At 46.7% G+C, this 17,334-nt stretch overlaps 1 protein-coding gene across 2 annotated transcripts in view; it reads left to right on the top strand.

The window, feature by feature from the left end:
* Positions 1–17,334, top strand: part of LOC137438996 (sucrase-isomaltase, intestinal) — a 674,815-nt gene that overhangs the window by 502,501 nt on the left and 154,980 nt on the right. For both annotated transcript variants that reach the window (XM_068134544.2, XM_068134543.2), the window contains exons 20-21: positions 14,765–14,821; positions 15,353–15,477. In XM_068134544.2, the coding sequence (XP_067990645.2) occupies positions 14,765–14,821; positions 15,353–15,477 (182 nt within the window). The remainder of the gene's footprint in view (positions 1–14,764; positions 14,822–15,352; positions 15,478–17,334) is intronic.

Below are 17,334 nucleotides of genomic sequence, written 5' to 3'. Positions count from 1 at the left end.
GAGCGGGGGTTAGCCTTGCGGGCCCCATGACAATCTTCTCCATTTTGCCCTATTTTCTGCATCTCCCCTTTGTTACGGATTTGTAACTTCCGTTATTGTGGTTTTCACCCACTTGACGTAGTTCTGATCTTATGTACTATTATTATCTTCAAAAGTTTTATTATTCGGGAACGGTTATCTAAAGTTAAAAAGGCTAACTTTAAATGATACAGGAAACCGACCCAGAAGAGGTGAAGAGGAAGAAGCGGCGTGAGCAAAGTCGGAGAAGACGCGTGACGTCAGAGCTCCGTAACGAGCAAGGTCTACGGACGGTCGTGAGGGAATTTTGAGTTCCTTGAAAGGACATCCGGCGATAGGAAGTATCGATGGAGGGGGAGAAATCTGCATAGTCAGATTTGGGCACTGATTCCGACGAATCCTCGCCTCGCCGCATCGGCTCAAGCAGGAGCCGTCGGCCATTTTGAACCCCGCGCTTCGGATACCAACGAAGGTTTTGCCGCGTCATCTTCACACCAACATCCTACCGTCTGTCGGGGATGTGTGTGTGTGACCGCTTCGTCTCAAATTTCGTTGCGGGTTGCTGAGTGAGCGGTGAAGGTGTGCCTCTGGAGGGTGCCCTTGTACGGTTTGGCTGGGCGATCTCCAAGGCCAACTGTACGTGCTTCGGATATCGACTGGAGAGCGAGATTCGGGCTTCGACCGCATTTCGTTCTATCGACCGCTGGAGTGAATCACATTCGCCTTGGGGAAAAGTTATAGAGACATTGAGGAGTGTCCTTTCACTCGCTGGCAGCGCAGTGAGTTCCCTGACTTTATATAAGATATATATATAGAGTGCATTCTTAATGGCCATCTGTTATACCGTTATTCCTGTGGATGATTTCTAATACAATTGTGTTCATTTATAATCATTGGTGTGGTTTCACTGTTGATTTTCAACACAGGGTAATATATCTTTCTGCCGGGGCTCCTCTCGGGGTTCGGAAGTTACCGAGACCAGGAGATTGTAGAGGACTCCGTAACAGAAATTGGGGGCTCATCCAGGATTTAATTCCCGAAAAACGTCCATTTGGGATTGATCCAGATAGAAATTGGGGGGGTTGTACTGTGGAAACATTGGGGGATGAGATGGAGTTTGGCTTTGCAGGAGTCCAACTGGGAAATTGAAAATGTAAAGGGCAGGGACAATGTCGTTGCTAATGCTTTGTCCAGAGTGAATTAACTTTGGAAATCTCTGTAGGTTGGGTAAAATTTTGTTGCTTTATTTTTGAGATGTTGATAATTGTTGCTCATGGGAATTGGTGATTTGGGTTGCGAGTTCATTTTTGTTTGTTTTAAGAGTTTGCATGCAAATAAAGTTTTCGCGGTGTTCAAACTTTCTTTCTTGAGGGGGGGGAAGTGTTACGGATTCGTAACTTCCGTTAATGTGGTTTTCACCCACTTGACGTAGTTCTGATCTTATGTGCTATTATTATCTTCAAAAGTTTTATTATTGAGGAACGGTTATCTAAAGTTAACAAGGCTAACTTTAAATGATACAGGAAACCAACCTGGAAGAGGTGAAGAGGAAGAAGCGGCGCGAGCAAAGTCGGAGAAGATGCGTGACGTCAGAGCTCCGTAACGAGCAAGGTCTGCCGACGGTCGCGAGGGAATTTTGAGTTCCTTGAAAGGACATCCGGCGATAGGAAGTATCGCTGGAGGGGGAGAAATCTGCACAGTCAGATTTGGGCACTGTGATTCCGACGAATCCTCGCCTCGCCGCATCGGCTCAAGCAGGAGCCGTCGGCCATTTTGAACCCCGCGCTTCGGATACCAACGAAGGTTTTGCCGCGTCATCTTCACACCAACATCCTACCATCTGTCGGGGATGTGTGTGTGTGACCGCTTCGTCTCCAATTACGTTGCGGGTTGCTGAGTGAGCGGTGAAGGTGCGCCTCTGGAGGGCGCCCTTGTACGGTTTGAAGGGGGCGATCTCCAAGGCCAACTGTACGCGCTTCGGATATCGACTGGAGAGCGAGATTTGGGCTTCGACCGGATTTCATTCTATTGACCGCTGGAGTGAATCACATTCGCCTTGGGGAAAAGTTATAGAGACAGTGAGGAGTGTCCTTTCACTCGCTGGCAGCGCAGTGAGTTACCTGACTTTATATAAGATATATCGAGTGCACTCTTAATGGACATCTGTTATACCGTTATTCCTGTGTGAATGAATGAATGAATGATCGTTTTGAGGCCATTTTCCCCGCTAGAGCGGGGGTTAGCCTTGCGGGCCCCATGACAATCATGGTTCCCTGTTTGAGGCAATGTTTTTTTTATGGCCGGATGCCCTTCCTGATGCCAACCCTTGGTTGCCTCTTACGATGCGCAGGGATATGGTGTACCTATTCTAAACTGGAGTACACACCGGGATCATTCATCCCAGCAAGCTGGACTCAATTTGCCGACCTCGGAAGGATGACAGGCTGAGTCAACCCCCCTGGCGTTAATTCAGCGATCGACTGGGATTCGAACCCAGGATCCTCGGATCCCAAGCCGGCACCCTAACCGCTAAGCCAACACCAGGCTCCGTTATTCCTGTGTATGATTTCTAATACAATTTTGTTCATTTATAAACATTGGTGTGGTTTCACTATTGATTTTCAACACAGGGTAATATATCTTTCTGCCGGGGCTCCTCTCGGGGTTCGGGGGTTACCGAGACCAGGAGATTGTGTTACGGATTTATGTGAATTACTATTCAGGTCATTGCTTGTTAATGTTTATTCTATTAAAGGTTGTTGTGGTTAAATGGTTAGAGGCGCTCTGGATAACAGGAGACCGGAAACGGGATGGTGAACCGGAAGAAAAGTAGAAGACAAGGTCCGGGAGAGAGAAGCGGCCATCTTCTTCTCCTCGCCCAGCTCCGACTCGAGCGGTGTCGATATTGAGCAGCGTGGGGAACGCTGCGTTTGAAAGCCCGTCTGGCGAGAGGAGTTGCCTGCGCGGGGTAATTACCGGTTACGCGTCAAGTTGCCGTGGGTTCGTGCACGGAACCAAGCGTCCGGCACAGTTCGCCTCAACGTCTACAAGGACGCGTACGGGTCGCACCTTGGGCCTCGCGCGCTTTGCGAGCCCGCTTTGCTTGGCCCGCTTTGCTTTACAAGGAGGTGTGCGCTGCAGCAGCTGTTCCCGGTACGCGACGTGCACGTTTGGAGCACGTCCGCCAGGGGTTCGTTCAACCGCCCGTGTGCGGAGAAGTCGACCTTCACCTTGGTCTGGAGGGGCCCAGAGACTTTGTGAGGGACAGTGACCATTGAGCTGAGGGGTCGTGAGTGGGGAAAGGGGGGAAATATATGAGATGGCCATCTTAGTAATATTGGTGATTGATTGTTGATGGTTGTTGATTGATTGGAGAATATATTATTGAGTAATCCGGATCCTTGGTGTGGGGTTTCTTATTGACTTGAATTATTGTGTCTTTCATATTGAGTGCGCTACGAAAGCGTATAAATCAGATATCTTTGTGGCGGGGTCCTCCCACGGTCCGGGGGTCACCAAGACCAGGTAGTTACCGGGAGGACCACGTAACAATTGTAGAGGACTCCGTAACACCTTGTTAACCCCCTTGCCCACATTTCCTCTTCCACCACCTTGAGCCAAGTCTATCTCGGTCTTCCCCGTCCTGTACTTCCTTCTCTATTCATTTCCATCACTTCTCAACCAGTCACTTTCATCCTTCCCCAACACATGACCAAACCACATCAACCTCTTTCTCTTCACAGCATCCATCACGGGCTCTATTCCCATAATCTTTCGCAATTCATCATTTGTCTTCCTCTCTCTCAACGATACTCCACACATCCACCGAACCATTTGCATTTCCACACTTTCCAGCCTTCGATGCTGCTCCACGTTCATGACCCATGTCTCTCTCCCATAAATTATAACACTTCTCACACATGCAGCATACACCTTTCCCTTCAACTTCAACCACACTCTCCTCCTCGTCAGCACGCCACTCAGTTCCCAAAACTTCTTCCATGCACATCTCACTCCAGCAACTGTTGCCGAGTCTTATCCACCTTCTCCATTCAACATGTCTCCTCGGTAGCAAAATGTTTTCACACCTTGCAGCTTCACGCCGTCTCCAAGATCCAACTCAACATTTCCTCCATCTGCAGCTCCCTCTGTGCACACCTTACACTTGAATGTAGCTGCCACACTGGTTAATGATACTCTCAAACCACTACATTTTTGATGAACCCACTCAGCGCACATTGTACATTGAATGGATTTCACGCCGACACCCTTCCTGCACACAGCACACGGCCACTTCCCAGTTCTTTCCACCTCACCACATGCTTTACCACTCGCCATCACCTTCATCTTTCCGATATTCACCTTCAGACCTTTTGTCTCCATTCATTCCTTCCACTTGTTCATCTTCTCATTCAGTCCATCCATACTTTCTGCAATCAACACCAGATCATCTGCATACAACTCCCACAGTAAACCCTCCTTTACGTTCCGAGCCAGCACCTCCATCACAGCTACAAATAGTAGTGGACTTGGTACTGACCCCTGATGCACTCCCACCTTCACCTCAAACTAACCACTGTTCCCGTCCTTCGTTCTTACAGCGGTGCGCGCTCTCTCGTACATTGCCATCACTACTCTGATCAACCATTCCTCCACTCCTAACTTCCTCAATGCCCATGTCACTACTTCGTGTGGAACCCTATTGAATGCTTTCTCCAGATCAACAAACCCAAGAAACAACTTCTTCCTCTTCTCAATGTACTTTAGTCCGTGGGCTGAGTAGGGTTTGCATGCACCCCCCCCCCCCCCCCCACAACTTAACTTCCCGGGTATGTCCATGTACCCCCCACCCTAGGGGTTAGGAAAAACCATGTTAACAGAAAAAAAAACTCATTCCCAAGGTACCTCCCACGCATATTTTGATGTTACCCCCCCTGTGTCAGTGATTTCCGAAAATTAGGGGTAGTCGAAATTCAAATGGCCATAACTTTTTACCTCGTCATCCTATGGTTGCATATGACCCCTCAAAATGTTTGTCCTGGGACACTCTTTACAATGATATGTGTTATATGCAAATGAGGTCACTAATGAAGTCACCAGAGGTCAAACTATGAGGGAATGAGTTTTTTTCTGTTAACATGGTTTTTCCTAACCCCTAGGGTGGGGGGTACATGGACATACCCGGGAAGTTAAGTTGTGGGGGGGGGGGGGGGGGTGCATGTAAACCCTACTCATCCCACGGACTACTTCTACTGCAACTGCCTTACAATAATATGCGCGTCTGTCGTTCCTCTTCCTGGCATAAATCCAAACTGCATTTCGTCGATCTTCACCTTCTTCCTTATCCTCCTTTCCAACACCCTTTCCAAGACCTTCATTCCATGCTCCAATAACTTTATCGCTCGGTACGAGCCACACTCCAGAGGGTCACCTCTCCCCTTGTATAGAGGGACGAGGGTACTCAGTTCCCAATCCACTGGAATGTGGCTTTCTTTCACCACCAGATTACAGATCTCTGTCATTCTCTTCACACCCCAACTTCCTGCTGCCTTCAACATATCTCCCACAATTCCTGTCGGCCCTCCCGCTTTTATACTCTTCATTGCTTTTATCGCTTCCTCAACTTCCTTCCCAGTTATCTTCTCTGCCGGTCCTAAAACAGGGTTACTCTCTATGTTGCCATCCCATTCATTCTCTGCATTCAACAGAATTTCCATATATCTCTTCCATCTTCCTTTAATTCCATCTGGGTCCACAACGATTTGTCCCACTTCATCCTTCAAGCAACTCATCCCCATCACATCACACCTCTCTTTCGCTATCTGCTTTGCAATCCTGAATACCGCTCTCTGACCCTCTTCCGAATACAAGCGTTCTCCGAACATTTTCCTGCATGCCTCCAGCGCCTTTGCTACCTCTTTCTTTGCACCTCAGCCTTCTTGGCTAACCTTATAACTCGTATTTTGTACCAACCATAGAGTACTCATATTTGATTGTATGATTTACATCGCAGAGTACTAATATTTTATTCTATGATTTACACTGTGGAGTACTAGTGTTTTATTTTGTGTGATTTACACCCTAGAATACTAGGGCAGTACTTTATTTTATGATTTACACCGTATATTACCAATTTTTATTGTATCGGTGTGCTTAGTTTTTATGTAAGTTGGCTGTGTATGAAATCTCATGGTGTGTTAATTTTCTTTCAACTTAAAAACCGAGTATGAAAGCTAGGAGCTTGGAGTCAAGATGCTAAAAGAGCATATTAAATCTTTGTTTACTATCGAGCTCTATACAAATTAACTGAACTTAGGCAAAAGGGTCACCTCTGCACCACAAAGCCACCAAACTCATCCCCATTCGTACTTTGCTGTAATTTTGTGTGGCCTTTAAAGATCCTTTTTGGTGTGGCCTTTGCTGTGATTGGTTTGTAAGTTTGCGATGTTTTGCTTGCTGAATGCAGCCATGACATCATGCAAAGGATGAAGCAGAGGATGGTACCATCATGTACATTGCACGCATGTACCATACTGTAATCAAATTTCTTATCATTGCTTAATTAAAATATGATTATTGAGTGTGCCCCAATCTTCTCTTTCTCCTGGATCACTCCACAAACGTCCTTTCCTTCTCCCTCCATTCTCACAATTCCCTACCTTCATTTCTCTTGTGACGTCCGTCTTCTATCTCTTATATTTGATTCCCCTCTCCCACTCCCATTTCCTTCTGTACGTACATAGAGCTGCATGCATGGCTCCTTAGTCTCCATTGGACTTTATTTGGTTGTGTTGAAATCTGTTCAGAAATTCCGGTATAACTTCACGCACATTAATTCATCATTCGTTCGTACGTACCCTCGACACGTTGTTCCGAAATGGCTCGTTGATGTTTCTGGCAAGGTGCTCGGTGATGGAACGACTGGGTGATAGAAATGTGAGGAACGGTAAAAAGACAGTGTGAGTTGAGGGTAACGGCCTTTTTGCCTTGCGCAAATTACGGGAGTGAATGCATTCCGGGTAAGTGGCAATTTTCACCGCTGGTGGTCGGAAACACGTGGACAGCTCAAGGTGATAGAAAGAGTATTAACAGGTTCAATGGTTACAGCTGTCACCTGCCGGGGCATTGATGGGTTCGGCCTTGCTGTTTGGCAATGCCGCCTGACATTCTTTCAAATTCACTTTCCTGAAGGGTTATATTATGGATTTGGTCATCGGAGATGTGCTGTTGGTGACACTGGGATAGGAAATGAAAGGACAATTTTGACACGTAAGAGATATTGCATCTGTTAAATGTAGACGTCACTTTCTTGGTCAACGTCTAATATTTGGTCAACGATTCGAAGAATGAAGAGAAAAGAAAGAATAGCAAGTGGATTCTCATGATTGGTTATATTACCTGCACAGAATGTGAAGTTATACATCTTAATTTTATTATTAGCATTGATATAAGGCTTATGGCGAAGCTTACTCCTACATCATGTGCAGGAAGAGGACATTGGTAGGTCAATTGCAAGGATATTAATGGCCAAAGGGAAAAAACGCACATGGTGTATGCGGGATTTGATGTACTAAACGGACCGGCCAGAACACAAATTTCACCACACAAATGACTTTGGCCTGATGTGAATTGGCAAGGGCCAGGTGAACAGAGCGAAGGTTTTCTGTTACCTTTGGATGCTGGAAAAGGACAGTCATCCTGACTGCAGTGCGGGTTAGAAAGCGTGCGATGAAGCATTCTTTCCATTCCGCACTAGGTAATGCACCTGCTCCTCAAAACCGGACATATCCTGAGGGAACTGCACCTGTGTCGATAATTTGCATTCTCACAATAGACCTTTGCTTTTGCATCCATCCTGTGGCTGCAGTCGAGCGATTATATAATGCTTTGTTATACTGAGAATACTATGCATTTATTTTCTTTCTATTGTGTTATATTTGCATCAGTCAAGGCTCTTGAGACACATTGCACCTGGAGTGAGTTTGTAAAGATACAAAAACACAACATTGCCTCCAGACCTTGTGAGAATGAAATGTTACGGAGGCAACCTTGTTTTTTGATATGCCAGCCACAGACTCTCCACCGTCACACGGATGTTTGTCTGAATGAATTGTTCGCTTTCTGCAAACATGCTGTTCTGGCAACAACAAAAAAGAAACAACCAAATTGCATGAGCATCATTCCTTCCAGCTGCCGGGATACACCGGATGGCTGACTTTATATAACCCGTGTCCCCTTTGTCTATTAACATGTATGCAGTTTCTATTACACGAATGCGAACGTAGATGTGTTGACACAGCTGCAAATAGAGAAAAGACTTCCTTTTTACAACAATTGCTGAATAGCCTGACATTAGTCCTAAAGTGTCTATAGCAGCCTGTACATCAAAATCCTCCCTTTTGTTTTTCTTTCTTCATCAGCAAAGCACTATCCAACACACTAATTAATCCCCATAACCCAGGCTATGGACATGCTTTGGGGTAGATGAAGTTTGTCTTAGCTGAATTAATAGCCTGCCCACGTTTTACGATATTTCATCAGTCCGCTTGTCTTTCCCTGTCAAACACTCCATTTACACTGGATGACCGAGACGGAGGCTGCATACTGAATGGGCAGCCCTGGAGTACTCATGGTGAGACGCGAAGGTCGTTTGGCTTGAATTCATTGCTGCTTGGGCTGCAGATTACACGATCCAGCCGTCGAGCCTGAGCACAGGTGTACGACCCCTGTTCACCTACGAGATTTAGTACCCACCATACCAAAAAAATCAAAATAAATGACGAGCATGAAAGGATACATTTCTGACACATATCAAGAAAAACAAAAAAAACTTTTTGAGATGTCATCTCCTTCAAAAATGGCATTGAGGTCATAGAGAAAGAAAAGCTGCTTTGTGATCTTGCATCTTACTGTAATTCACCAAATGTCCGTCTGTCCGTCCATCCGTCCGTTCGCAGGTACCGCAAAAACGGCTGAACCGATCACAACGATATTTTGGGTGGGTAATCCTGGGATCTCCTGGAGTAAAATAGGGTATATTGTTTTTCCAATTTCAGCTTTGGTCTCATAGTGGGGCGGCTTAGCCCAAATATTCAAAAGAATTGTGCATTTTGTGATACAAGCACCAAATTTGGCACAAATGTACATTAATATGTTGCGAACATTTTCAGATATTGGGCCACTTGAAATTCTCTCTTTATGTCCGCCATATTGGATTTCAAAATGGCCGCCACTTGAAATCTACATTTGCTATTATCTCTGGACGTAATGCAGCTATTGACTTGATTCTGGTATCTAAATGTATGTTTTTGGGGGCAAGGAATCCAATGGTACCAATTTCAACTTAATATTATCTATCACAGTCTGTTATATAATTTTATTTGGAAATTATCTAGGCAAATATTGGATTCAACACAATACTTTGAAAAGAATGTCTTGGTTCTGTAAATATAAATAAAATAAAAAACTATACTAAATCACTAGTAACAACTCAGACAAGCTCATATATACTGGCAGTCTAAAATATAAATTCATATCCCATTAGGAAACAAAGTGACCCATTCATTTGTGTTCCCCCTGTCACTAGCAGCATCAAGAAGTCGCCTGTCCCAGCTGCTAAAGTGGCGTCATTGACCAGAGGAGACTTCAAACAGCAGACTGATGAAGAATACCAATGGCTAGGCAATGCAAAGCGAGTCCTGGAAGACAACACTGGTACAGTGGACAATGACAACACATCTTGGGCTGCATTTCATGCCAGCCGACAGCTACCAGATGCTCGAGTCATCTGCCCCACGTCGCTGCTTCCACTCTTCGTGGAGAGTGCCCACACAGTGGCCATGATCCGGCACTCAATGGACGTCGTGAAGAATGCTGTGGAACACCTGAATCCTGGACAGACACCAGTGGTCACCGTTGATCAGCCACTGTTTGCTTTGGCCAAGCAGATACAGTGGAAGTGGCCAGAGAGCTATGGTGAAGACCAGATAGTGGTGATGTTTGGTGGCCTCCACATAGAGATGGCGGCACTGAGGACACTGGGGGACTGGCTGAAAGGGAGTGGTTGGGTGCAAGCACTTGTGCAAGCCGAGATTGCGACAGCAGGGACAGCAGACTCATTCCTGCGAGCATCCCATGTCTTGCGCACAAGAAGAGCACATCAAGTGACTGCAGCAGCACTGTACATCCTGCAACACCGTGCCTACAACCACTACTGTCTGGGAGAAACCAGGGATGCAGAGGACCTTCCGGAGTTTGAAGACTGGTGTTGCCAGAGAGGAGAAGACATCCCCCAGTTTCACTACTGGGCAACCGTGCTGGAACTAGAACTGTTGGTTCTAGTGTATGTGCGTTCTCTCAGGCAGGGATCGTTAATGATGTACCTCGATGCTCTGACAGAGCTGGTCCCCTGGTTCCATGCACTGGATCACACCCACTATGCTAGGTGGATACCAGTGCACCTGAAGGACATGGCCGAACTCACCATCAAACACCCAGATGTAGCCAGGAAATTCAGGGAAAGCCACTTCACCGTTCAGAAAACACAGAGGGTGTTCTCTTCAATCCCGATTGACCAGGCACATGAGCAGAATAATGCCTGCATCAAAGGAGACGGTGGAGCAGTTGGGCTCACTGACAACCCTAGTGCCCTACGTCGCTGGATGGTTGCGGGACCAGAAGTTGCCAGGGTGATCGAAGAATTCCAGGATGGGAACCAACACTGGAGACGGCAAACAGCAGACACACGTCATCATGATCAGACGCCAAGTGTACAGGCCTCATTTGTGAAAGATGTTCGCTCTCTCGTCGGTGTCATAGAGGAGATGGGCAACCCATTCGAGGAGGAGAGTCAGGATGTAGTCAAACTGGACACAAAGGAGATCGCAGATCCTGCTGCTGTGGAGACCGTGATGAATGCCAAGAGGATTGGCCAAGAGCAGTTCGAGGCTTTCACCAGAGAGTGTCTGTTGGACAGAACAAAGGCAGTGGACGCACCCATTCCTCGTAACAAGCTGAAGGTGTTCAGCACTTCCACTCCAAGAAGCCAGAGCAAAGGTCAGCAACAGCTCGCCTCCATCAAGAATGACCGTGAACTCTTCGCACGCCTGTACATTGGCTGCCAGACGAGGGATGGAAACCTTGAGGAGTTCTTTTGTCACGAGAATCAGGCATGTCCTCCTGCATTGTCTGATGGTGGAAGCCTCTGCACTGGTACCAAGAGTGATCTCCTCACATGCTTGGAAGAAGTCTCCGACGCAAAGACAGAGACTCCTGTCACGACCTGTATTGTGCTTGATGGAGCAGCCATCGTCCAGATGCTGAAGCCGGCTGCATCAAAGACCTTTGAAGAGTATGCACAACAGATCTTCATCCCATATATGTCCACGAAGCTGCAAACAGTGTCACGCCTGGATCTGGTCTGGGATACTTACCTTGCTGATTCACTGAAAGGTAGTACACGTGCAAAGCGGGGACAAGGTGTGCGGAGACGTGTGGTGGCTGCCGCAGCCATACCAGGAAACTGGCAGAACTTCCTACGAGTGGACAGCAACAAGACCGAGCTGTTCAGGTTCCTCTCAGCAGCTCTCATGGAATGGTTTGACCAGGAGGACAAGCAACTCGTCATTACTGATGGAGAGGCAGTGCTCAGCAAGCCACTACTGCCAGATCTGACCTCACTCGCCCCATGTAACCATGAAGAGGCTGACAGTCGGATGTTGCTGCATGCATCTCACGCAGTCCAGCATGGACACCATGCAATACTCATCCGGACTGTAGACACCGATGTTGTGGTGCTGGCAGTGTCCCTGGCACAGGAGTTGCAACCAGAAGACAAACTGTGGCTGGCATTCGGAACAGGCCAGAGTTTCCGATACCTAGCAGCACACGAAATAGCAGCTGGATTGGGACGAGAGAAGGCTCGTGCACTGCCAATGTTCCACGCTCTAACTGGATGCGACACTGTGTCTAGTTTTCATAGACATGGCAAGAACACTGCGTGGGCAGTCTGGACGGTACTGCCAGAACTCACTGAGGCGCTGCTGCTGCTGTCCTCTGCACCTCGTGACATACCAGACGATGCAATGCGCATCATCGAGAGGTTCGTGATCCTGTTGTATGATCGAACCAGCAAATGCACAGACATTGACAAGGCCAGGAGGAAACTCTTCGCAAGGAAGAACAATGTGCAGCTCATCCCTCCAACGAAGGCAGCTCTGGAGGAACATGTCAAGAGGGCAGTGTATCAAGGTGGACATGTGTGGGGTCAGATACTGCTGCCAGCACCAGAGCTCCCTCCACCAACCAACTGGGGTTGGTCAAGGACTGACTGAAGAAGGACAGTACACACCTTACTGGACCAGGCTAACTGAGGCAGCTCACAGCTGCATTGAGCTGGTTTCTTGCAAGTGCAAGAAAGGGTGTGTGAGGCGCTGCAAGTGCAAAAAGGCTGCCCTTCAGTGCACAGCCCTCTGTGTGTGTGAAGGGGACTGCACATGACGATGAGTCAACAACATACATGTACTTGTGGCAATGCTGAACTTGTTAACATGACACTGTTTATGTACACGTATCTTCAGTACCGGTATATACCTAGCCTCAGATACCAGTACACCTAGCCTCAAATACTAGACCATGTAGCATGTCAGTATTATACCTAAGACATTTACAGAACTAAGACATTCTTTTCAAAGTATTGTGTTGAATCCAATATTTGCCTAGATAATTTCCAAATAAAATTATATAACAGACTGTGATAGATAATATTAAGTTGAAATTGGTACCATTGGATTCCTTGCCCCCAAAAACATACATTTAGATACCAGAATCAAGTCAATAGCTGCATTACGTCCAGAGATAATAGCAAATGTAGATTTCAAGTGGTGGCCATTTTGAAATCCAATATGGCGGACATAAAGAGAGAATTTCAAGTGGCCCAATATCTGAAAATGTTCGCAACATATTAATGTACATTTGTGCCAAATTTGGTGCTTGTATCACAAAATGCACAACAGGTTTGCTATGCTGCTACACTATCAAGCATTTTCAGGTTTGGGCTCCCACATAACGTTATTTTCCCAGGTGCCACACAAACGACTGCACCGATCGCAACCTGATGAATGAAAACACGGTTAAAAATAATGACCTTGGACAAAGACCTTTTATAAGGACACAGGTTGAATCCCTGCTTGAGAGAATACCTACCCCCTCCCCGCCATCACGGTGGTCTCTCGAACTCAAAATCCCATGAGATATGCGGAAAGGACGACCCAAAACCAATTATCATCTTTTTGATTCGTATATAAACATCATTAAAAGTAAATAATGACCTCGACAAAGTTCAAACGACGTGGGTTTTATCTCTATATGAGAGAATTCCACATAGCTATTTGGGTGGTGTATAAGCTAACAGATCGCTGCCTCCATCGATCTTGCCAAGGCCGTAACACCTATCGGCTCAAAATCCTTTTAACTGTTGACTCGGTAGTTTTTACAATGAAGGAAACATTAACAATGTTGTTAAAAGTTAATTTTTTTATTTTAATGCTATTTAATTTGTGATTGGAGTTATGCTGTTTGGAATGAAAAAAGAGATATTGAGTTCAAGTGAATGACGACATGCCGTGATGGTTTCTGCTTTCTAAATGTGAAATTCGCGGATCGCCATATGCAGATTCGCCACGGACCCACGATCGATGTTTCTATACGTGAACGTACCCGTTTGTTTGCGTACAGGTTCGTTTTTCATGGAAGTCCTTCACGAACTTGCTGTCCATGTTTGACATGCGACTGAATGTGCTACAGGAATGTGGAATTTCTTGGTTTCATGCTTTAGCATTCGCCGTTTCTGCATTGTCTGTTTGCTTCTGGTCTCCCACACATGCGTAGCACGGGTACCTCACTAGTGCAGGTAGTGTAACCTTGGAGGATTTTGTACAATATCTGGGCTATGGAAGAATGAGGAGACAGAGGGTAAAATGGCAATGAACTTACAATGAGTGGGGCAGTGGGGAAACAGGTAGATACAACAAGCAAGGGAATGAACAAACAGGAGAAAGAGGAAATGAGGAGGAAACACTTTAAGTAACCTGTAAAATGGTTGGATTCGGTCAGGTTAACGGGGGTAGAAAATATCACGGAAAAGAGTGAGGTGAGGGTGCACTATCTGCCCTGAAGCTTCGTGCAGAAAATTGGGATTTATGTCTGAAACCGATCATCATTTTCAAATAAAATTCTATTTCACATTCGTCTGGTTATGATAAAGCATGTTTCCAAACTGAACAAATGTTATCGAAGCCAAATATTTCAAGAAGAGTACTAGGAGCAGTATATAAATATCATGGTTTGTCAAAACAGCAGAGGCCTATCATTTCCACCGCAATTTGATTGCATTCCTGAGAAGCCCCATTAGTTGAGGCTCCTTTTCCACTCAAGTTCTGTTCTCCTCAGCACAGTTTGTCACCTTGAGGTAAGCTTGCATTGCATCTCTTATATCTCTGGCCATGCTCATGCTTGCCTGTGAAGTTATTCTGGGTCTCATGTACATGTGTGTCATCAAATGAGGAGAGAAGTCTCAGTTCTCTCCTTCGCTCCTCTCCAATAAAATTCTTCTTCACCTTGTGAACAAGCCCACGTGACTCATTTTGACAGACTTATCAATTAAACGTGTAGATTCCCTCAGTGTAAATGTTATTGTTAAAGATTTGTCACAAACGTATCGATGTGTCGACCTGTTTGTACCACGCAGGGCGCGGAGTGGGCGATAGCCTATTTTCCAGATGCCCCATGGTACGAGTATGAACTTGTAAGTGACTCTTTTACCCACTCGTTGTTTTACCATGAGAGTTAAACGATACTTATATTAAACGTGATGATTAATTGCTTATTTTAATCAGCTATATTGATGAAAATGTGTTTTGGAAAAGCCTGGTGTTGGATTAGCAGTTCGGGTGCCAGCTTGGGATCCTAGGATCCTGGGTTCGAATCCCGGTCGATTGCTGAATTAACGCCAGAGGGGTTGACTCAGCCTGTCATCCTTCTGAGGTCGGCAAATTGAGTACCAGCTCACTGGTAATTCCCTGTGTGTCGCAAGAGGCGACCAACAGGGTTGGCGGCAGGAAGGGCATCCGGCCATAAAACATTGCTTCAAAAAGGGGACCACGGTGCCCAAAAAAGGCCAACCCCTGCTCTGAGGGGAAAAATGGCCTCTGAATGTGGTTAATGATGAAAATGTTTGTTCCTTTTTACTATTTTGCATTGACTGATATATTTGCTGTGTTTAGACCACACGATATCCCTTTTGTTGCAAGTTTGTCATGCATACAAATGTTCACAGGGGACAAAGACAATACACCGTTCTCATAACTTCAATGTCTCTGTCCCGGCGGACAAGATCGGATTGTATGTGCGAGGAGGATACATCTTGCCCACGCAGAAGGCTACAAATCGAACTGCAAGCAGGTATGGCTTGAGGCCGGCTGACTGTGCCATTGATGCTAACAGAGGCACATACACTAGTAGAGCCTAATGCGGGGTTCATGTATCGAGGCAGAAAAAATGCAGAGATCATATGGCTGAGTCGAGCAGGGAAGAGAGTAATGAGGTTTCATTGCTCTTGTATTTGGTTCCTGCATGGGTCTTTTTAACTGAGTTTCCTTACAAACAACTTGAATGCAGGAGGAGGCCATTGGGCCCATCAAAGCCCGTGCTACTGTGCTTGTTTGTCCATGCTATATTCTTTTTAAATGCTGAACGTCAAATAATGAAGCAACATGTACCGTTTTTAAAGTCTTTGGTAGGACTCGGCCGGGATTTGAACCACTGACCTCCCAGACTCAGAGTGGATGTTCTATCCATTGCGCATCGAGGCTGGTTTGCCTGTGTGCAATTTTAGTATTTGTAAATCCATTATTGGTTGGGCTTTCTGTCTGTGTTTAACTTTTTCAATTCTGCAGTGTTTCATGACTATATTTACACAAAATTCTGAACACATTGCTAATTGTTATCTGGCTGGATATTATTGAGCACGGTAGTACTTCATATGGAGAGATGGCATGAAAATAAATGGCCACCACATCAAGTGTACAAAATAAAACCACCTTTAGAGGCCATTTTTCCCCGCAAAGCAGGGGTTGGCCTTTTTCGGGAACCGTGGTTGTTGTTGTTGTTTTTTTTGGTCCCCTTTTTGAAGCAATGTTTTACGGCCGGATGCCCTTCCTGACGCCAACCCTTTTTGCCGCCTTTAACGACAAACAGGGAATTCCCAGTGAACTGGTACTCAATTAGCCGACCTCGGAAGGATGACAGGCTGAGTCAACCCCCCTGGCGTTAATTCAGCGATCGACCGGGATTCGAACCCAGGATCCTAGGATCCTAAGCCGGCACCCTAGCCGCTAGCCCAACACCAGGGCTTACATACGCTAGTACAAAATGAAAGTCTAAAAAAGTTTGCTATAGAATAGAGTAATCAGCCGTTAAAAGCCATACTTTTTATTCTCGAGAATGTTCATAACTACCAACACTGATAAAGACACGAGAATACATTGTTGAAGTACCAAATTGGGAGATCGCTAAACTGCCGATAGTACTTCTTTCTTTCTCTCCTTCTTTCTTCAGCCTGTGCTGTCTTTCCCTTGTGGTCCCCCTGTGCTGTCTTTCCCTCACGGTCCCCCTGTGCTGTCTTTCCCTCGCGGTCCCCCTGTGCTGTCTTTCCCTCGCGGTCCCCCTGTGCTGTCTTTCCCTCGCGGTCCCCCTGTGCCGTCTTTCCCTCGCGGTCCCCCTGTGCCGTCTTTCCCTCGCAGTCCCCGTGTGCTGTCTTTCCCTCGCGGTCCCCCCTGTGCTGTCTTTCCCTCGCGGTCCCCCTGTGCTGTCTTTCCCTCGCGGTCCCCCTGTGCTGTCTTTCCCTCGCGGTCCCCCTGTGCTGTCTTTCCCTCGCGGTCCCCCTGTGCTGTCTTTCCCTCGCGGTCCCCCTGTGCTGTCTTTCCCTCGCGGTCCCCCTGTGCTGTCTTTCCCTCGCGGTCCCCCTGTGCTGTCTTTCCCTCGCGGTCCCCCTGTGCTGTCTTTCCCTCGCGGTCCCCCTGTGCTGTCTTTCCCTCGCGGTCCCCCTGTGCTGTCTTTCCCTCGCGGTCCCCCTGTGCTGTCTTTCCCTCGCGGTCCCCCTGTGCTGTCTTTCCCTCGCGGTCCCCCTGTACTGTCTTTCCCTCACGGTCCCCCTGTGCTGTCTTTCCCTCGTGATCCCCTGTGCTGTCTATCCCTCGCGGTTGTCAGCTCGTTCACGAGCCTCGATTCAGTATACAAAAGCCAGGCTAGCACAATGAT

Source organism: Myxine glutinosa, chromosome 13, assembly GCF_964187855.1.
Source record: "Myxine glutinosa chromosome 13, kmMyxGlut1.1, whole genome shotgun sequence".
Lineage (NCBI taxonomy): Eukaryota > Metazoa > Chordata > Myxini > Myxiniformes > Myxinidae > Myxine > Myxine glutinosa.
The sequence above is the reverse complement of the archived record's forward strand: the minus strand, read 5'-3'. Positions and strand labels throughout refer to the sequence as shown.